This window comes from Anomaloglossus baeobatrachus, chromosome 4 (genome assembly GCF_048569485.1).
Source record: "Anomaloglossus baeobatrachus isolate aAnoBae1 chromosome 4, aAnoBae1.hap1, whole genome shotgun sequence".
Lineage (NCBI taxonomy): Eukaryota > Metazoa > Chordata > Amphibia > Anura > Aromobatidae > Anomaloglossus > Anomaloglossus baeobatrachus.
Genome location: NC_134356.1, coordinates 524,843,727 through 524,865,902, shown reverse-complemented (window position 1 = coordinate 524,865,902; position 22,176 = coordinate 524,843,727). Strand labels below are relative to the sequence as shown.

General features: G+C 44.2%; 1 protein-coding gene across 1 annotated transcript; it reads left to right on the top strand.

Moving 5' to 3' along the window:
• The first annotated feature begins 1,730 nt into the window (after nt 1-1,730).
• LOC142302638 (protein kinase C delta type-like) lies at nt 1,731-21,262 on the top strand. Its single transcript, XM_075343741.1, has 8 exons — nt 1,731-1,860; nt 2,215-2,489; nt 10,625-10,716; nt 14,384-14,446; nt 14,740-14,878; nt 15,954-16,097; nt 16,562-16,687; nt 21,110-21,262. Exons 1-8 carry the CDS (start codon nt 1,731-1,733, stop codon nt 21,260-21,262), a joined length of 1,122 nt encoding a protein of 373 aa, XP_075199856.1.
• Nucleotides 21,263-22,176: the final 914 nt, after the last annotated feature.

Below are 22,176 nucleotides of genomic sequence, written 5' to 3'. Positions count from 1 at the left end.
TAAAACTACAATACTAATAACACTATTATTATCATCAGTACTGTAATACACAGGAGCTCTGTATACAGTGTATAGGTAATACAGTGATCACCAGTGACATAATACACAGGAGCGCTGTATATAGTGTATAGTGTGTATACATGTAATACACTGACTTACCAGTGACGTCTCTAGCTGAAGTTACTCAGCTTCATTTTCCTCTTCATCCGGCACTGACCGCCATCACTTCTTCCTGCTATGAGGCAACTCTGCAGAAAATAACACAGTCACCTGTAGCTGATCACTTTCAGAGCACATTCCACACTTTTACCCCAATTTCTACACTACATCAGACTTTTGTTCTCCATGGAAGACAGTATCCTCAAAATGCACCTTTATTTCATCAATAATAATTTCCCCTACAGTAATTATGCCCCACTTGTCACCATAAACCAATAATATATGTCCCTCATTCTGGCCCCATATAGTAATTATGTAAGAAAAGTTCCAGCGCAGATAGGAAGGCACTCTTCAATATAAATTTCCATATGGCTTATTCCATGTGCACACATATGAAGGTAGGTACAGACAGCCCCTAAGCAGGGGAAAAAATGACTAGCGACGCATTTCAACCGCTTTACACGGTCTTAGACATGACTAAGACCATGTAATACGGTCGAAACGCGTCGCTAGTCATTTTTTCCCCTGCTTAGGGGCTGTCTGTACCTACCTTCACATGTGTGCACATGGAATAAACCATATGGAAATTTATATTGAAGAGTGCCTTTCTTTCTGCGCTGGATCTTTTCTTACATGCTTGCAGCTTCCCGGCCGATTGTCCTTGCTGCAGAGAGAAGGCCTGGAGACTTGGAGTGGGTGAGCTGAATTCCTTTGTCATTCATATAGTAATTATGTCCCTCATCTGTGCAGGTCCTCAGGGCAGCGTTAGGACCTTTGGTGAGTCACATGACTTTGCTGCCACTAAAGGTCATTCTGCAACTGTGCAAACTTCAGTGATTGTACACAACTTGTATGATCACTGAAGTTTATGATTTAAAGGCTGGTGGCCCCTCAGAGCGTGGGGGCCCTGGTTCAGCTGCCCAGTCTGCCCACCAATAAATGCCTAACCTGAGAAAAAGGAGGCCCCATGGCCCTATACTTCAGCCCCACACTATATAAGGCATAGCGGCCCACTGAGGGCCCGAGGCCTACCAGGGGATTCCCTGCTACACTCGTGGGCCAGTTCAACCTTGTATACACACAAAAAAGTGCTGGAGTGATTCTCTAAAAAGAAGTCTGCAAATGTATATTTTATCACCATCACAAATTAGAAAATGTAGATTTGTCTCTGGTGCACGCTGCTCCTGACCTCTGGGCATTCTGCAGTGAGCACTTTACTACACCTTTGCTCTTGAGTGACGCAGCCATAGCATCTGTCCAGATGTCTATGGCAGTCATCACTCAACAGTACAGTGAACGTGTTTTGGTGCGCTTCTTATAGCGAGCCTGGGGCACTTTAGTGTTAGGAAACACTCAGAAAGCATTTCTGATTAGCGTTGTGCACCAGATTAAACATACACAGCTGTTAAAACCCTACAGAGAGGTTCAACATGGTAAAACACCTTTTCAGATCTCCTGTACAGAGTTGCCATCATGCACAGGAACATCCCAGGCTTAGTCAGAGCCGAAAGTCCTGGTTTAGAAGGCTTGCTGTAAGGTGAAGCACACATAGTGACGTAATGATGTGCGCCATGACTTTAGGACGTGCACTCTTGGAGTACACAAGGGCATTCCTGTGTATGCGGCCAAAAGTCCTGGCTCAGCATGAAGATACCCTTCTCGCCAGCGGTGAGAAGAAGGACCAAGGACCTACAGGAGACAGTAAGCAGTGTGGTATTAGTAGGGTTTTTTTTCTATATCTTATGGTTCTTATGACCCGGGGGCTTTCAATACCCCAGAGGTTAATAAAGGACATTGAGTTTATAGAGAATAAATTTACTGTGAATCAAATATTCCAGTAAAATCCATGCGATTTAGCAAACTTGAATCTCGCCAGTTCTGTTTATCTCTAGTGATAAGTGTCATTATGGAAAAACGCTTTAAATGTTCACATTGTTCAATCTCTTCAATCTCATGACAGCCTACATGATGCACAAACTTTACTTAGAGCTGACGATGTCCTCATTGTGAATACTGTACAGCCAAGTGATGTATCCCATTTATCTCCACTGATAGGATACAGCGGTGTTCGGCCAACCACCTCCAGCACAAGCTCTCATTCCATCAAAGAGAGATTACTATTCCATCATAAGATCGGCTCTGGAGGTTTTGGAAAGGTCCTAATGGCGGAAGATACTTTAACCCGCCGGCAATTTGCTGTTAAGATCATTAGCAAAAGAGCCCTGCTAGCCGCTGGTGATGACGAGGATGTCATGGTGGAGAGGCGAGTTCTTCAGCTGGCAACTGGAAGCCCCTTCCTAGTCCACGCAGACTTCTCATTCCAGACCAAGGTATCATCACTTTCTGAACATACTCTGATCACATATCAGAGTGTGATTTGCATAATCAACCCACTGGTGTGACCCCAGCCTTAAAAGGGTTTTCCACTTCTTTGATATTTTTTTTTTTAATCCAATCAATTTTTATTGTAGGAAGTTACATTACAAAAAAAAAGGAGAAATTCAGGTATCATTGGCAATAATACACAAAGAAAACAACGCTGTAACATGTGGTAGTGTCACCTTTGATTATGATTCACATTTCCTGTCACACCACCACCAATCATGTCTGATGCAAGTTGCAACTTATTTAGGTTAATCAATACCCAATACGTATAGAATCAACCTACCAATTTACTCTTTAATCCTCAAAATGAGGGATCCAAACAACCAGAACCAGAGAGTAAGAAAGGAAGATAAGAAAAGGGAGGGGAGAGAGAGGTGGGGGAGAGGGGGAGAACCATGGATGGTTGCAAGGAGGCAACCAGGGAGGGGGAGGGGGGAGGGAGGGAATTGGATGGCGTTTTGGGGCAGCCCGAGCAGTAACAACAACAGAGATTTAAACACCTTGACTATTGACATGTGGTATGGGTGAACTCCCTGCGTAACACACACTTTGAGCCTATTTGACCCGTTTTTTTAATTATCAACAGTTTGCCCTGGAAACAGATGCCTGACAGGGGATGCATATACAGAGTTTAACCACGTGTCCCAAATCTGAAGTATTTTGTTTTTGGCGCGGATGGAGTGAGCCAGACAGAACTCGTATTGGCATTGGAGATTAATTCGGTTATATAGTTCAACTAATGTAGGCATCTTTGGGGATTTCCAGTGCAAACTTATGCAATATCTGGCAGCTACTAGAATGTGAACTAATAAACCCCTGGATTCCCAAGAGAACTCCTCTATACCCACGTTTAGCACTGCCAGAGCCGGATTCGGATTAATACGATTGCCTGTCAGCTCACCCATCAGGCCAAACACCTCCAACCAGAACGAGAAAACCTTGGGACACGCCCACCAGCAGTGACCAAGAGTACCCCTTTGGAGGCAGCCCTTCCAACAATGTGGCGAATAATTTGGGAGGAACTGTGCTAAGTTGGCTGGGGACCGATACCATCGCAGGTGTACTTTTTTCAGTTGCTCCAGATGATTTATACACTTGGAATATTTTTGGATATTTGCTGATGCCGAGTGCCAGTTTGAAGGTGAGGTAGAGACACTCAACTCCACGTCCCATTTATTCATATAAGGAGATTTTTGCTCTTCGGGGGGGTTATTGAGCCATTTGTATGTCGAGGAGATACCTTTGGATTTAATTATCTTTTTAAATACCAAAGCTTTTGTTGTAGGTAACAGAGGCTTTGACTTTGGAGGAAATTTAGAGGCCAGAAAATGACTAATTTGGATGTGTTGATAGAAACAGCCCTTTAAAGAGGGGTGTTCCCGTACTATTTCATTAAAGGGGTTAACACCCAAATCAGAGTATAGATCCGCCAGCACTGTAATGCCCGATCCCTCCCACCTGGCCAGATTCAAGAAGGGGATTTGAGATTCCAACGACTTGAGGGAAATCTCTGAAAGAGGAATCTGAATCTTATGAATCAAGTCATTTCGCCAGACCTCCAGGGAGGCTGACATGGTGGGAACACACGGGGAGAACCGTGAACGGCTCAAATATTCTGCTTCCATCATTCTTCTGACCGAGCCCTGGCGGGACAGGAAATTTTCAATCTGAGCCCATCTATGTGAATTACCTGGACGCCACCATTCCTTTAGTGATTCAATTAGTAAGGCTTTATAATATGCCGTTATGTTTGGGGTGCCCAATCCCCCTAAGTCATATGGGGGGTATAACACTTTACCTGCGACCCTAGCCCTTTTATTACCCCAGACAAATTTGTTAGTCAACGATTGAAGTTTCATCAGGGTTTTGTGAGAAATTTTGATGGGAAGGCATCTGAGCACATACAATATTTTGGGTAAGAAAACCATTTTAAAGGACTGTATCCTGGCAATCCAGGACAATGATATTTTTTCATATCTTCCCAATTCCTTTTCTAAATTTTGGATCAGAGGTTCCAAATTTTCTTTAATTAACATCTGCGATGGTGTCAGCTTAATACCCAAATAAGGTATCCCCCTGTCGCACCATTTGAATTGAAAGGCCCCCTCCAGCGCACTCCTGGCCTCCGCCGGTACATTAAACGGCAGTATCAAAGACTTTGCCGCATTAAGCTTATAATACGACACTTTAGAAAAGTTTGATAATGTGTTCACCACTGCTGGAATCGACACTGCAAGGTTAGAACAGGAAATTATCACATCGTCTGCGTATAAACCAAGTTTATGTTCAAATTCCCCAACTCTTATACCAGAAATGGCTATGTTTTTTCGTATAGCTTCCGCCAGAGGTTCTACCACTAAAGCAAAAATAGCGGGAGACAATGGACACCCCTGGCGGGTGCCATTACTTATTTGAAATTTAGATGACAGAAACCCCGATGCCAACACTGACGCATTTGGGTAAGAGTAGAGGGCTAGAATGGATGACTTGATGTTCCCCATGAACCCGAATTTTGTTAGAACTCTCTCCAGGTATCCCCAGTGCACCCTGTCAAAGGCTTTTTCAGCATCAAGAGACAGGAATGCACTGGGTTCACCCGATATCTCCACCAGTCCAATCAAGTCAAGCATCCGTCTGGTGCCATCCTTAGATTGCCTCCCTGTCACAAACCCAACTTGATCTGGAGCCACTAAGGTCGGGATCACTTTGTGAAGTCTATCTGCCACTAGTTTGGCATAAATTTTAACATCACAATTTAGGAGTGAGATGGGCCTAAAATTACCCGGGGTGTCTGCAGGTTTCCCTGGCTTTGGTAGCGTGATAATTATCGCTTCTAAGTTGTCTGGAGAAATTGACCCTTTATTTTGCCAAAAATTGAAGGTTTTTGACATAAAGGGGGACAGAGTGGATGTAAATTGTTTGTAATATTCGTATGGCAGCCCATCGGGGCCCGGGGCAGAGTTAGACTTAGTCATTTTGATGGCACCTAGGATTTCATGTGTAGTAAAGGGAAGATTAAGTTCCTCTAATTGCTCATCTGAGACCCGGGGAAGATCCAGGGTGTCTAGGAAACCCTGTATATCCACTTGAGTCGGCTGTGACGTATTGGAATCATATTTTAGATTATACAGGGCCTCATAGTATTTCGCAAATGCTTCTGCTATTTCAATGGGATGTCTAGTGATTGTTCCGTTCGGGTCCCTCAGGAATTCTATTTTAGATTGGATCTCACGTTTTTTCGTCCTTCTTGCCAATAAGGACCCCGCTCTATCCCCCATAGCATAAAATGTCGATCTATTTTTTTTAAGATTATGTTCGTATTTTTGCAGGAGTAGGGATCTTAGTTGGAATCTATGGGTTACAATTTCTTTAGTCAAGTTAGGGGATGCTTTGGCTTTATTCAGGGATTCAAGGTGATGAATACGGGTTAATATATATTTAATATCTGCGTCTTTTTTCCGTTTTTGGATGGAGGCTATTTTTATGAGCTGCCCTCTGACTACGGCTTTATGAGCAGCCCACAGGGTCTCATCAGAAATTTCCCCATTATTATTAAGTTTAAAATATTCTGTTAACACTGACTCTACTTCATCATGTACCTTCTGCCTACCAAGCAAGCTGGTATTCAGTCTCCACCTAGGGGAATTTTGAACATTAAAGCTACCCTGAACAGACAAAGAGATCGGCGCATGATCTGTCCAAGTAATTAAACCAATATCAGCTGCCACACAATTACTTATAGATTTGCTGTCGACCAAAAAAAAATCAATTCTACTGTATGAGCGGTGCCTGGAAGAGAAGAACGTATAGTCTCTTTCTGATGCGTGCAAATATCTCCAGATGTCATGAAAATGGAATTCATTGATGAGATGCTTAAGTTCCTTAGCATGTGGGATGCTGGTGTTGGAGCAATCCATGGAGCGTATTACAGGTATATTAAAGTCTCCACAGATGATTTCCGCCCCTGTGGCAGTATCTTTGAATGCTTGGAAAAATTTCCTAGCAAAGTTCAATTGTGATGAATTTGGGGAGTAGACCGTTGCCAAGGTATAAGGGACGCTGTTGATATAACAAGACAAAATAATATATCTTCCATCCGCTCCATAACTGACATTTATCAATTTAAAGGCCACTGAGTTCTTTATTAAAATGGCCACTCCTCCTCTTTTTTTTGAGTCATTAGCAAAAAAGGTGTGTTGGAAGCTTGGATGAAGTAGCCGTTTATTATCTGTGGAAAGAAGGTGGGTCTCCTGAATGCACGCTATATCGCAGTTAGATGCCTTGACCTCTCTCCACATCATTGACCTTTTTGCTGGGGAGTTGAGCCCGTTCACATTAATAGACAATATCTTAATTCTCATATTGGAGCCGCAGGGGGGGTTGAATTCCCAGGAACGCCATCAGGGATGAGAGGGGCTAGACCAGCAAGGAATTGAGAGAAATTTCCAGAAAAAATTAAGGAACATTTGTGAGAAGAGGAACAAAAACAAAAAAATTCCAACAACACCGGTTTGCCCCGAATAGGGTGCCCGGTGTATAACCACTCGCCATAGGCGAGAACATCAGGGGGGCTACGTGACATCCCGTGTCACAGGAGCAGGGACAGCAGGTGCCATAAGCAGGAAGGAGTCCCAGCTAAGCTACTGACCATTCAGGGTTAATCCTGTCTGGAGGGCCTCTATGATTCTCCTGCCCACCAGGGTTTGGTGGGTGGGCTATTCCCCAGTCATCCAGCAATTTGCCCAGCTGAGAAGGAGTATGACATATGTGAGTGCCTCCATCTTTGAAAATTATCATCTTCACCGGAAAACCCCACTTGTACTTGATGTCTTGATCTCTAAGGAGTTTAGAAAGGTGGGCAAATTCTCTTCTTTTATTAAGAGTTGCAGCAGAAAGATCTGGGAAGATTTTTAGTCCCATGAAAGTGTCTGGCAGGGCTGGATTTCCCCTCAGTGTGTGCAGCACAGCTTCTTTTGTTTTATAGAAATGAAGTCTAGCCAGGACATCTTTAGGCAGAGCTGGATCTATGCCTTTGGCTTTCGGGACTCTATGAATCCTGTCCACTATCAGGTCTCTGGTGTCCCATCCAGGGAGTATAAGCTGCAGAAACTTGTGGAAGTATTCCTGGAGGTCTTTATCTGCTACTGATGAGGGAATCCCTCTGATTTTTAGGTTATTTCTTCGGGATCTGTCCTCTATATCACTGATTTTAAGCTTTAGTGCCTCCACCTCCTTTTCCAAAGCTGTGTTAGCATCTATCAGATTGTTATGTGATGTTGCAAACTCAGCCATCTTAGTTTCTACATGCTCTGTGCGAACCCTTAGAGACCTGATCTCTTCCTTCAGCTCTCTTACTATTTCTCTGAGATCAGCCTGCAAGGAAGCCCTCAGCGTTTTCAGCAGAGCTTGCATTGTTTCCTCTGTCAAAGGAATGGCTGTGCAGCCTCTTAAACAGCCTGTTTCTCCCTGTGAGGAGTGGGAAGAAGCTGAGTGTGAAGCCATCTTGCTTGGTGAGCAGAGATCCCTATCCAGGGGGTAGAAGTCTGTCAGTTTGGCTGGAGTGCCAGTCTTTTTAGGTCTCCCCTTAGGCATAGCTGGGGGCTGGGGTTACTCACACCTCCTGTAGCTGGTAATCCTGTTATCTGTGAGCTGATAAGAGCCGGTTTATCCTGCTTCAGCACAGAGCTCTCCTTCAAGCAGCCTTCGCCATCAGGGTGCAGGCCACGCCCCCCTCCACTTCTTTGATATTGATGACCCATTCATCTGAATAGAAGCTGTACTGCTGTACCCATCAGTGACCACTAAACAATATTCACTCCTTACATTGTTTACATTCGACTTTTGAAGGAGTCGGTAACAGCTGATAAGACCCTCCCCAATCTGATACTGATGATTTATTCTAAGGATAAGTATTCAGTATCATAATAGTGGAAAACCCCTTTAACAATTGTCACTGCATGGAATAAAAGCTTCACTGCTTGAAGGAAACCTGTCACCAGATTTGGTGACTATAAGCTGCGGCAATCACCAGTGGACTCTTATATACAGCATTCTAACATGCTGTATATAAGAGCCCAGGCCGCTGTGTAGAACGAAAAAATGACTTTATAATACTTACTTAAACGGTTGGGTCGGTGCCGATGGGTCAAATGAGAGGCTCGGTTCTCTGTGTGCGGCGCCTCCTCTTTCGGCCATCTTCGTCCTCCTTCTTCTGAAGGTGCATGATGCGTCCTACGACATGCACACGTGTCGGCATTGAGGTCCTGCGCAGGCGCAGTACAATACTTTGATCTGCCCTGCTCAGGGCAGATCAAAGTGCGCCTGCGCAGGACCTCAATGCCGGCACGTGTGCATGACGTAGGACGCATCATGCACCTCAGCTTCAGAAGAAGGAGAATGGAGATGGCTGAAAGAGGAGGCGCCGCACCCGGAGAATGGAGCCACCAATTTGACCCATCTGCACCGAACCAACCATTTAGGTAAGTATTATAAAGTCATTTTTACGTTCTGCACAGCGGCCTGGGCTCTTATATACAGCATGTTAGAATGCTGTATATAAGAGCCCACTGGTGATTGCCGCAGCTTATAGTCACCAAATCTGGTGACAGGTTGCTTTTAATGGGCAATGCCTCTGGCAGGGGGCAAACAGCACATTGGTGGTATAGAAGATATTAGTGTTCAGAACAAAATGGCTCTGTATAGTCTTCAATAGAGGTGAGCTGAAATACCAAGCACAGCCCATGGTTAGACAACACTTTACTTCTGGAAGGAAAGCAAGCTTTTCTCCTAAACCTGAACAGCCTCTTTAAGGGTCTCTTCACATATGTGTTTAAAACACGTGCATGAGAAAAATGATACCGGTATTGTCAGTGTTTTCCATTAGTGTGCCATCAATGTGTCATGTGTGTGCCATCCACGTTTTTTTGGCATGTGTAAAGACATAAAGATATCACAAAGCTTTTCCTATACTTTTAATGTTAAACACGTACAGCACACAGATGGCGCACGGATTGCACACTATGCCATCCGTGAGCTGTACATGTTTTTCACAGACCCATATACATATATTGGCCTTTGTCATCCATGCTGCAGAAAAACACGGACAAGTGAGCAGCACCATAGGTTATAATGGGTAGCTGTGTCCTATGTGAAAAATACGGAAGCCATACGTACCGGAAACACTGACTTGTGAAGGAGGCCTAAAGGGATGTATCACTTACTAGACCGCTTGTCATGCAGTATTGATAACATTCCTGTTTTCTCTGCTGTAGATGTTGCGTTCCTCAGAATGCTGAGCTCTGTATAACCCCACCCACACCACTTTTTAGCAGCTTATTGTGTACATTGTGCATTATAATATACAGTGCACACAAGAAGCTGATAATTAGTGGTGTAATGTAGTGTTGATAATTATCAGCAAACTGCTAATCAGTGGTAGCAGCGGAGTTACACAGATTAGCTGAACTACATGTCAGAAAAAGTCAGATTACACAGGCAGAATGCCTGTTAGACCCAGGCCATGGCACAGTCTAATAGGCCACCATACCTGGCAAAGCAGGATGTCATTGTTTGTCCTGTGAGTGCCATGTCAACCCTTGGCTCCCTGTTATTGCGTTGAGCTCCCTCACAACCTTCTAAATGCCGTGATTGCCATCAATCACAGTATTTGTCAGGTAAATTAGCCTGTAGCGGTGCTGTCACCGACCCTGGCTGTTACTGCTGGAGTGCAGCTGTCAGCTAAGATGAACTCTGAACTTCTCCTGATCACATGCTGTGATTTGTTAGTCAAATTGGCTAATCAATCACATCAATCAGAGAGCAGGGGCAGCTGTAATTGGTCACCACATCACTAGTCGTACTGGTAGCTGTCTGTGACTGCTGCCGGCGTGGACCTCTTCCCTGTGTTTTCGCACAGTGACAGTTCAAGTTCATGATGAGCATATCCATCATAATGCAGGAACTGACACCTACTTTTGACAGAAAATATCTGTCATTACTTAAGGGTTTAAATATTGATATGTATACAGTATTTGTCTATAATGTATAAGAAATGCGTATACAAGTATGTTCCATGTTACAGGGGAGTCTCTTTCTTGGTATGGAATACATGCGCTGCGGGGACTTTGCCAAACTTCTACGGAAGAAGGGGCGGCTTGACATCACCAGTGCCAGGTAAAGTGTCTAATGGTTTGCCCGGCATCAGAATAAATGTCAGCAGTCACATGATCTCTCTGTTTTCACTGTTCAAGTGGGCGATCCTGTGTTTGTAAACATGTGGTCACGTGCCGACTAGTCTCACCCGGCTTCACTCAATAGGAGAGAATTGAGAGAAGTGCAGGAGTATAGTCTGCATGTAATCCCAAGTATGTAAGTTGCATACATGCAGTCACGAGACTGCCCAAACACATGGTAAATATAAAGGAATATTGACACTGTGCCCTTTTTACACCGTCACATTAGACTTTTCTTCTGAGACCAGACAACTACTTCAACACTAGAACTACTGAGGTAGTCATTTTGACTACTTTTCCCCATATATTTCTATATAGGTGTCACGAGTCCAGTAGTTCTAGTGTTAAGTAAAACTTCAAGCTACTTTGTACATATATGGGTAGTTAGATACTTCGGTCACAGCGTTACTTCCATTTCTGAAAGGTCAGGTCCTGCGAGTCCGTCTGTTTCTGAAAGTGGAAATATTTGATAATCGTCTCATCAAGGGCTCAGATTAATTCTGATTATTTTTAAAGTAACTCAAATTAAATTGCTTAGCCTAATGATTAGAGATGAGCGAAATGCCCGAGGTTCAGTTCGTGTTCTCTGACTTCACCTGTGTTCACTGAATGGTTCGCTGAACAACCCATTGAATTCAATGGGAGGCAAAACAAAGGCATAGACAACACCTTAATGGGGGTCTAAAAGCTGCTAATACAGCTCAAATCGTTTTACGGTGGAGCCACACTGTTGTGTCACAGCCATTAACTTCCTAAATTATTAACATAAAAAATATTGGATGAGTGATAGGAGTAGGTCTGTTGCTCTGAGACCCCTGCCACTACAGACAACTTGGAGACCCATCTTGTAATCTCAACATTTCCAAAAATTAGAACCAGACAGTAGGACAGTGGCATCAATTGCCCCACAGCACCCATAGTGTCTTACCGCTGCAGTCAAGCATGGGCCATACATGACACAGGGACTGGCCTAGCATTTTGAACTTTCAAATCAAGAGCTGGGTGGATGGATGAGTGACAGGTGTAAGCCAGTTGCTCTGAGGTCCCTACCACTACAGACAAGATACAACTTATATAACATAAAGGTTACCGAAGCTTATAGCCACATGGTCTCCCGGCAGCTGCGTAATCCAGAATCCATAAGGGAGCCTTTAAAATAGCCTTTAAGAGAGCCTGTAAGTTTATTGGAATTCCCTCCTGTTTGGACACCTGAAGGCTTTGAACCCTGGTACCAGCGCACAGCCTGCAGATGTCCCAGCAGCTGGGAACTTAAAGAAGTTGTCCAGTTACCAAAACTGTTTGTTTTTTTTTATGATAAATCTTGCTATTATGTGCCTCTAAACACATCTATCACGTTATTTTACCAATATTATCTTTTATCATGGTCTAGCATAACATCTTCATTTCTGGCTCCAGCTCTGATGGAGTTAATCTCTCTCTTAACTTCCTGTGTTCAGTTACTACAACTTCCATAATCCTTTGCAGTAACTAGCAATCTATCTCCCAACCCATTCTGACTGTTCCCTCCCCTCAGATCTCCACCACAACAGTTCCCTCCCCTCCTTCCTGTGTGCACTGCCTAATCATGGTAATAGAGCTTTTATCCTTTGGTCTTTCTGTGCTGCATGTCACTATCTGTCTCCTCTATGGGACTTGTAGTGCAGGTGACCGGATGATACATGTCACTAACTGCCCCTCTCTGTGATTTCTGCTGCATAGTACCAACTGTATACACTCTCACCTGCACTACAAGTCCCAGAGTGGAGACAGATAGTGACATGCTCTGCTCTGACACATAGTGTGCTGCATGTCACTGTCTCCACTGTGGGACTTGTTGTGCAGGTGAGAGTGTATACAGTTGGTAGTATGCAGCAGAAATCACAGAGTGGAGACAGTGACATGTATCATCCGGTCACCTGCACTACAAGTCCCAGAGTGGAGACAATTAGTGACATGCAGCAAACTATGTGTCAGAGCAGAGCATGTCACTGTCTCCACTCTGGAACTTGTAGTGCAGGTGACAGAGTGGAGCAGATTGGTCCCATGCAGCTGTGCTGCTGGTGGGAGTATATGATCACACTGCCGACACCGCCCGTTCTCCTGACAGCTGAGCAGAGCGGGCGGGTGGACAGTGTGATCAGATACTTGCGTGACAGGGGGGATTTCAGTGGAGGAAACCCCCCCTGTACTCCACACTGGAGCCCGTACCTCCCACAGCTGAATGCTGGTAAGCGCGCGCTCTGTCTTCATCGCTCCACAGTAAAGTTCTCCGGCTCCTCCCCTCGATGCTGGGCTGTGACGTGCGGTAGTCACCGCCCACAGCCCTGTCAGTCACTGTGAGTGGCGCCGGCATCCTGTGACGTACCCGTCTTGTTTGAGAGCCCGAAAATGCCGGGACGTCAGAGGATGCCGGCGGTCATGTGACAGGCACTGAGCGTGCAGGATAGCGCCGCTCAGTGCCAGAAATGGAAATAGAGGCTATTGAAGAAGATGCAGACAATAATAAGTGAAAATCATTGGGGGAAAAAAAAAAATGGGTGGACCACCCCTTTAAGGAACATTAAAAGCTCACTTAAAGGCTCCCTTAAAGTTACCGTGTTGAAAGCTGCTGCAAGAGAGCCTTTAACATTCCTTGAGTTCCCAGCTGCTTGGAAATCTAGATGGAGACATTTCTGCACTATAGCTGCATCTCTTGGCAGAAAACCGCATAAAAACCAGGAGATGCAGATTTGTTGCTGAAATTTATGCTGCAAATTGCTGCACCAAATCTGCATCTTCTAGCAAAATATTCTATGCAGTAGTGATGCAGTATTGATGCGTTTTTTTGCCAGTAAATGCAGATTTGATGCAGGAATTTTGTGTATAAATTTCAGCAAAAATCTGCATCTTTTAGCCAAAAGAACGTGTTTTTCTACCTTCAGACAGTCCGTCAGTGGCTTCAAAGTGAAAGTGCTGCCAGAGTGTGGGTTGCTCCGCACTCTGGCAGTGACTTTCACTTTCAGTGTTTATGCACTTGTTCAGGAGTCAGGACACACTGCATCCTGGAAGCAGCGTGTCCTTTCCTGTGGGGCCATAAGTGTCCTCTGCAGGAGACTACAGCTGCCCTTGCCCATGATGTGACACTATCTTCCGGGCGTGCTCTGCACTCCGTCCTCACTGCTGGAGTAACCAAACACAGACTGCTTTACACAGAGGGTAGGTGGGGAAAGCATTGAACATTGATGAAGTTTACTAAGCTGGCCTGGATGAGAGTCTGACTGCAATGATTTCCCTGGCCAATCACAGCCATGCCAATACTTGATATTGGCTGTGATGGGGCTGTGAGTAGATGGTATCTGCAAACTGAACAGTTACCAAACATAACCAAACATTGCCGACTTTTGACAAAAGTGTTCGCAAATCCGAGCCCAAGCTGAGCGCGCCAAGGCTCGTACCAAATTTAAAATTGGCGAATCTTTTCCAAACCAGATTGCTCATCTTTAGTAATAATAGAAAATTGTTCTGGAAGCAGGATAATATAGAATAATGCTTATATTGACATTGACTAATATGAATTCACAAGTGTATTATCTACAGGAACTGATACTTGTTCATTTTCTTTTTGTCAGATTCTATGCCGCCGAACTAGTTTGTGGGATCCAGTTCCTCCATTCTAAGGGCGTCATCCATAGGTAATTGAGTCAGTGTTAAAGCCTGTACTTAACTCTCCACCCTGGTGGCCTGCAGATTGATGCCCTGTGAATGGGTTTCTAGTAGGTATCACTGCCAGGAAGCTACAATGAGCGGCCTGTCACATGTAGCCGCAGTTATATCCACAGTGTTGCAAATAGGACATATGAAAGAATTTCATCAATGAAAGTATTTTAATAAAATAAAATATGTTTATTAAAGTGTGTGTCATCATTGATCACAGATATAAGTAAACAACTACTCCATATTCAGGTACTTTTTATTATTCTTACAGAGACCTGAAGCCCGAAAACATCCTGGTGGCTGATACGGGCCATATTAAGATCATGGATTACGGTCTAGCTCTTGACAACATGCACAGAGACCGGACAGCCACCGGTTACGCTGGGACCATGGGTTACATGGCTCCTGAGGTGAGAAAAGATTTTTACTTTTTTTTTTAATTATTTATTATTATTATTATTATTATTATTTTTCCACTTAAAAGGGTCTTTCTGGTTCTTTTATATTGATGACACTTACTTTGGGAAGGTCATCAATATAAAATTGTTGGGGATCTAACAACCGGCATCCTCACCGATTAGCTATCATCATTCACGGAAACTAGATGTAAGCAGCGTGGAAAACTGAACCTCTGTGCTGTTTAGTGGTCAGCACAGAAAACTGCAGATCAGCCTGTGTTGATTTCAATAGGAGCTGATCTGTAGTATTGAGCAGTTGCCACTATCCAGTGATCAGAGCTGTGGAGCTCCGCTAACCTGTGTCCATTGTCACCGCCTCAGAAGCCAGGCTTAGGGTCAGTGCGCATGATCAGAATGACCCGCACTTCTGGTTATGCGCACTATGAAGCCAGGTGCACGCGTACCGACTTCAGAGAGGTCTATTGCACATGTCCGGAAGTGCTGGCATTCTGATTATGCGCACTGACCCTAGGCTCGGCTCCTGAGGCGGTGACAATGGACACAGGTTCGCTCATCATCGCTGTTGATGCTATGAAATTGGCATTGTATACCATGTTAGCACACCCATGTGGGCATGCTAAGGGCAGAATGAGCGCAGGAACTAACGCCCTTGTGACTTGTCCCTGTGCTCATTATCATATCATAAAGGAGCTTTAGAAATACTTTTTCTAAAGATCTCTTTATCTATGCTACTAGATACAGGGACTGATAGGAAGGGATTAGTAATATGCACCCAGAACAGCACGTGGTTCTGGGTGAATATTGTTCCTGACAGGTTCACTTTAAGGGATTTTCAACTTATCCTCAGAACAAGTGTGAAATGTTTCATCTATAGAAGCTTCACAATCACTAAGCGGGAGGACTAGAGTCTCTCATTCCTCCTAGCGCACATGTCTACAAGGATGTTGTCTCTTGAATAGTTAGTAAAACACAGTGCCATTTACTATATAAATAGACAACAATATGAGACATATCAGTATGGTGACATACAGTATGTAGCAGTACTAATAATGATTCTTTATGGCAGATGCTGGACAAGAAGGAGTATAACGCCGGAGTAGACTGGTACTCGTTTGGTGTCATCCTAAACGATATGCTGCCCAGTAAGAGTGCATACCATCGCACACTCTCTGATGAATCTTCCTCCGGCGCCAAGGACATCATTAAACAGGTGAGTATGTTCACGGTGTAAGATTCTAGTATTAGGGTTGCCAGATTAACAGCTGACATGGTGATTGGAATTGAATTGAACAGCGCTTTACACAGACATTTTCCATTGATTGCACCCGTCACCACTAAATATTGCTATTTTTTATTATCACAACAGACAACTAAAAATGGAGAGCAGCAGGGGTGCAATTACAATAGGTGCAATCACACCAGAGCCCTAGAGACTTGGGGGCCCCAAAAGTCCCTTTGGCCTATGTGGAAAGACCAATGCTATAAAAGACTTGCAATAATTGTGGGCCCCGTTGGAGCTTTGCATTGGGGCACATGAGCTTCAATGATGCTACTGGAGAGCAGCAATCAGAATGAAGTGATCACTGTGTTATAATCTTTATTGTTCAGATTCTTGTGTGTTCCGCAGATCACGGGGTTCACTTACTAAATTCTAAATATGTTTCTCATTTTCAGCTCCTCCAGAAAGATCCTGTCCAGCGATTGGGAGTCAATGGTAACATTCGAGAACATCAATTCTTCCAGCGTATTGATTGGGTCTCAGTGGAAGCCCTTAGGATGGACCCACCATACATCCCTGTAGTAAGTATATATTTTACTGATATGTCACTTGGATAAGACTTACATATTCTCCAACACTCTTCACTTTTGGCTCTCTTATACTTTATGGTTAATGTTAGGATTGGAAAGTAATTTGGATGGCGTTAATCTTTACAATACTATTAGGGTATGTGCGCACTAGGCGTTTTTTTCACGCTGCGTGTTTATGTGCGTTTTTGTCTCAAAAAACGCACCCGCGGCTAAAAAACGCGACAAAAATGCATGCGTTTTTACCGCGATTTGGTGCGTTTTTTTGCTGCGTTTTTGCTCACTGCGTTTTTAATCAGTGCACAATGCCATTAAAGATTGTTGATGAAAAGAAAAAAAAAAAAGGTCTGATTTCATTTCCTTCTTCAAAATGTTCATTGTATGCAGGAGAGCAGACAGCTGCAGAACTAGTGTATGCAGGAGAGCAGACAGCTGCAGAACTAGTTTATGCACGAGAGCAGACAGCTGCAGAACTAGTTTATGCAGGAGAACAGACAGCAGCTGCAGAACTACAAGGCTCAGCATCCTCCATCCAGGATTGTATGCAGGAGTTTTTTGCCCAAAAAGAAAAAAAAATGACATGGGCTTCGCTATATTTTTGTATGCTAGCCAGGTACAGCAGGCAGGTACAGGCTGCCCCCAATCCCCAGCTGCCTATTTGTACCTGGCTGGGAATCAAAAATATAGGGAAGCCCTTTTTTTTTTTATTTCATGAATTTCAAGAAATAATTAAAAAAAAAATGACATAGGCTTCGCGCAATTTTTGAGTCCAGCCAGGTACAACTAGGCAGCTGGGGATTGGAATCCGCAGTGCAGAGTGCCCAAGCTTTCTGGGCACCCCCACTGCGAATTGCAGTCCGCAGCCACCCCAGAAAATGGTGCTTTCATAGAAGCGCCATCTTCTGGCGCTGTATCCAACTCTTCCAGCTGCCCTGATGCCGGGTGGCTCGCTGGGTAATAATGGAGTTAGGGCTAGCTGTATATTATCAGCTGGCCCTAAGCCCGAAATTCATGGTGTCACGCCAATATTAGACATGGCCACCATGAATTTCTAGTAATGATAAAAAAAAAAAACACACAGAAAAATATTTTTATTAGAAATAAAACACAACACAATTAGTGACTCCATCTTTATTGAAATAAAGAACCCCCCTCCGCAGTAATCCTGGGTCAAGGGTCCCGCGCTGTCCAATCCGGATCCAATATCATCTGATCGGTTTGCTGGAAGGCAAAGCGATCAGATGTGTCAGGTTAAACTACGTGAATCACATCACACATCAGCTGATTGTATAAAAGCCGAATATACAATCAGCTGATGCATCAGTGCAAAAAAAAATAAATAAAAATAAATACTCACGTCTGTGCTGATTACGGCAGCTCCTGGAGCAATCGGATGAGAGTCTAATCCTGTCCCATCGCTGCAGGAGCTGACGGTAATCAGCTGATGAAGTCCCCTGACGGTAGGATCAGCTGATAGCCGGCCGGGCACGAAAAAGCCGGCGACACCGCGATAATTACGATCAGCTGATGCGTCAGGTGACTGCATCAGGTGATCCACCGCCAGGTCCTGCAAGCGTCGTACGTGCCCCGGGGAGACTGCACACAGCCAGAGCGGCGGTACCGGGACAGGAGCGGGCATGGCACCGGGACCCTGCAGACAGGTGAGTATGACATATTTTTTTTTTTCTACTGTTCACTTTGGTTTTCGCCGCTGCCTCCACCTCCCGCCCAGACATGGCGCCGCACGGAGCTGACATGGCACCGGGCGGGTTGTGGACGCAGCGGTGACGGTACCAGGAGGATTCATGCTTCTGTGTTTACCAACAGAAGGAATCCTCTTCCTGTACACGTCACTTTACTGCCCACCCCTTGCGTTTATAGCTGCGTTTTTAGTCATAGAAACGCAGCTATATGCGTTTTTCATTGCGTTGTTGAACATCTCATTGAACTCAATGGGTGAAAAACGCAGTGAAAAACGCAGAAATAATTGACATGCTACATTTTTGTGGTCACCACAAAAACGCAGCTACAAAAAAACGCTGTGTGCGGACAGCACTTATGAAAACCCATAGACATTGCTGGGGAAGCAATGTCACTGCGTTTTCAGCACAAAAACGCGGTAAAAAACGCCGCTAAAAACGCAGCAAAAACGCCTAGTGCGCACAAGGCCTTATCGGGCTGGTTGGACAACTTAATTAATTAATGATGTATGTCTAATCTAAAGTATTGTGCCTCTTTAAGACCCTTTTTGCAGTCTGTATGCGAATAATTAACTGGTTATAAGTTTTATAAGGTGAAAAAACATTAAATCCAACAAAGCACTGCACAGGTGTCTGTAGCCTGAGCTAGAAGAGAGGAACCTTGACTTAAAAGATTAAAATGAGCAGTCCATGAGGCCAAGTTCACAACTTCTTGATAACTTTTCAGAAAGACCTCCAGAGAAGAGTTTACATTTTTCCATAATTCTCCTTTTTTTTTATAGTCTCCACTACTGATTTTGGCCAGAAGAAAAAAAAAAACTTTTGTCACAAAACAGAACTGATCGAGCTAACAACAATTTGGAAAGTCTGTTAACAGGCCCAAGTGTCCAGACATTGGTGTAATGACTGCAGTCGCAGAGCTTGCCATCGCGACCGGGCCCGGCATGTTAGGGGCCCAGCACCCATCCTGCAGAACAGCAGCCGGCTCCTCTCTTTGAAAGAGGAGCTGCGCTGTTCTGTGGCAAACCACGCGGCTGCTATATGGCCCGTGAGTCAAGGGGACCCCGGTGTCAGCGGCAGCGGCACCGGGTCACCCTCGCCCGTCATCGCACACAGCAATGATGAAGCATCAAACGGCGCGCTCCACTCCATGCTTCATCATTGTCCCCCTGTGCCTGTGTTTGACGTCTCAATGCAGCAGAGCATGGTGACGTTACTTCTGCGTGACTACTGTGCTGAAACTGCAGATCACGAAGTGCAGGACGGGAGGATGCTCTGACCAGAGCAGCGGGGGAACGAGGAGAGGTGAGTACTTGTTGTTTTTTTTGTTTTTTTTTTAAATCAGTAAGTACATGGTGGCCAGAGGCCTAGGGGGCTGCATAATACATGGAGGTCTATGGGGCTGCATTATACATGGAGTTCTATGGGGCTGCATTATACATGAAGGTCTATGGGCAGCTGCATTATACATAGAGGACATCTTATACATGGACTATAGGGGTGCATTATAAATGGAGGAGTATGCATAATACAATATGAAGGACACCTTATACAAGGACTATAGGGGGTGCATTATACATGGAAGACTATGGGGCTGTATAATACAATATGAAGGTCAATAGGGCTGCATTATAATACATATAGGACTATGGGGGTGTATTATAATGTATGGAGGACTATGTGTTGCAGTATAATATATGGAGGACTAACGGGTGCATTATAACATATGGAGAACTATGGGGTGAATTATAATACATGGAGGACTATGGGAGTGGCATTATAATAATTGGAGGGCTATGAGGGCTACTTTATACATGGAGGACTATTGGAAATGCATTATAATACATGGTGGATTATGGGGGTGCATTCTAATATATGAAGAATTATGTGGGACCCTTTATACTATATGAAAGGCTATGTGGGGGCCAGTATTGTATTTAGAGAACTATATATAAGGGGGGGACAAATATACAAGCACTGGATGGGAAAGGTTTTTTTGCTGACGGAAAATGGCTCTTTCCCTCAGCACCCATCTTTTCCATGCTCTGCTATACATATTGTCTCAGCACCCAGCTTTCCCATGCTCTGTTATGGGAAAGCTGGGTGCCGAGGGAAAGATGTATAGTAGAGCATGGGGAAGCTAGGTCTCCACGACAAGATGGATATGAAAACATAAGAAAGCTGGGTACTGATAGAAAAAGGGATGTCAGATCATGGTAAACCTGGGTGCTGAGGGTAAGAGCCAAGTGTCGGCGTCATTATCCCATACCCCGAGTGTCGGTGTACGTGGAGGGGGGGCCCAGGTCCAAATTTTATTCCAAAGCCTATCAAACTTTAGTTATGCCACTGTGTCCAGAGCTGAAGTTATAATGACAGGTTATATTGTATTTGTGTAAAAACTGTTTTCTGGTCATTTCTCATTCTAACCATGCTTCAGCACTTTCATGTTACAGTGCACATAATTCTGCATCCTATTCATGATAAGACAAAAGTATAATTGTCCATATAGATTATTAATGGCATTGAAGCTCATTGAGGTGACCAGACCTGAGATGCAATGCATGTGGTGCTGGTTTTGTCTCTGAGATATTCTTTTTACATTTGAAAACATTCCTTAAACATTGAGAAATTTCTTTTCAATACTTCAAATCTAAGATTGCTATAATTAGTCACCAAGTTCACAATGACTTTGTTTTTCTGCCTCATTTTCTTGTAGCCAACTAAGCGTAATCCCAGCTCCCATCCATTAAAGCTTCAAAACATCGAAGCAGCAGAGGCTAGGTGTTCTATAACACCAGAGGACCAGGCCAGGTTCAGAGGGTTTTCATTTGTCAACTGGGAAACCCTCAACAAGACACCAGCTCAATAATATCAGAGCATGCTGTGATCCTGAGCCTCCAGAAGATAATGCAAAGAACACCAGAAGATCGAATGTCCAACATCACCGGGGACCTCCACAGGGATGAAGACTTCCATTTCTTTGAAGGCACCTGACTGGGAAGAAAGACACCAGGAGGAGGACAAGAGAAGAAGCCAGCAAATCCACCCAGCAGCTGGCGGTAAGTAAGCGCTATAACATCTGCGCCTCAAGTCATAGGCATGTGTCACACTTTTTTACTTACCAGTAAATGGATTTCCCCATGCTCCTAATAGCAGTAGCATGTAGTGCTGTCTTGGGCAAGGGAGAAATACAAAGGTGAGCGATGGCCGGCTATTAAGGGGAGATGAGGAGGCCGGATTTTTTTTTTTGTTTAATCGTAACATCTAAGCACATGCCTATGATAGTTTTACATTTACTGGTAATTGACTTTCCTTATCCTCATGACAGATCTGTCATGGGTGATGAGGAAAGAGGTGAGTGTTGGCCGGCTATTAAGGGGAGATGAGGAGGCCGGATTTTTTTTTTTTTTTTTTAAAAGATACCAGTTCAGTAATGTCGTCAAAGTAATAAAAAATATGTACCTGTGTCTCAATAACACCATGAGAAGAGACATGGATGGAGACCTCCATTACTCTGATGACACCTGACTGGGATGAAAGACACCAGAAGAAGGCGCCATAACATCTGCGATATATTACATAGGCATGTGTAACACATTTTATACTTACCAGTAAGTAGATTTTCCAATGTTCATGACAGCATCAGCTTCTAGTGCTGTCTTGGGCAGAGGGTAAATGCAAAGGTGAGTGACGGCCGGCTATTAAGGGGAGATGAGGAGGCTGGATTTTTTTTTTTTTTTTAAATCTTAACATCTAAGCACATGCCTATGATAGTTTTATATT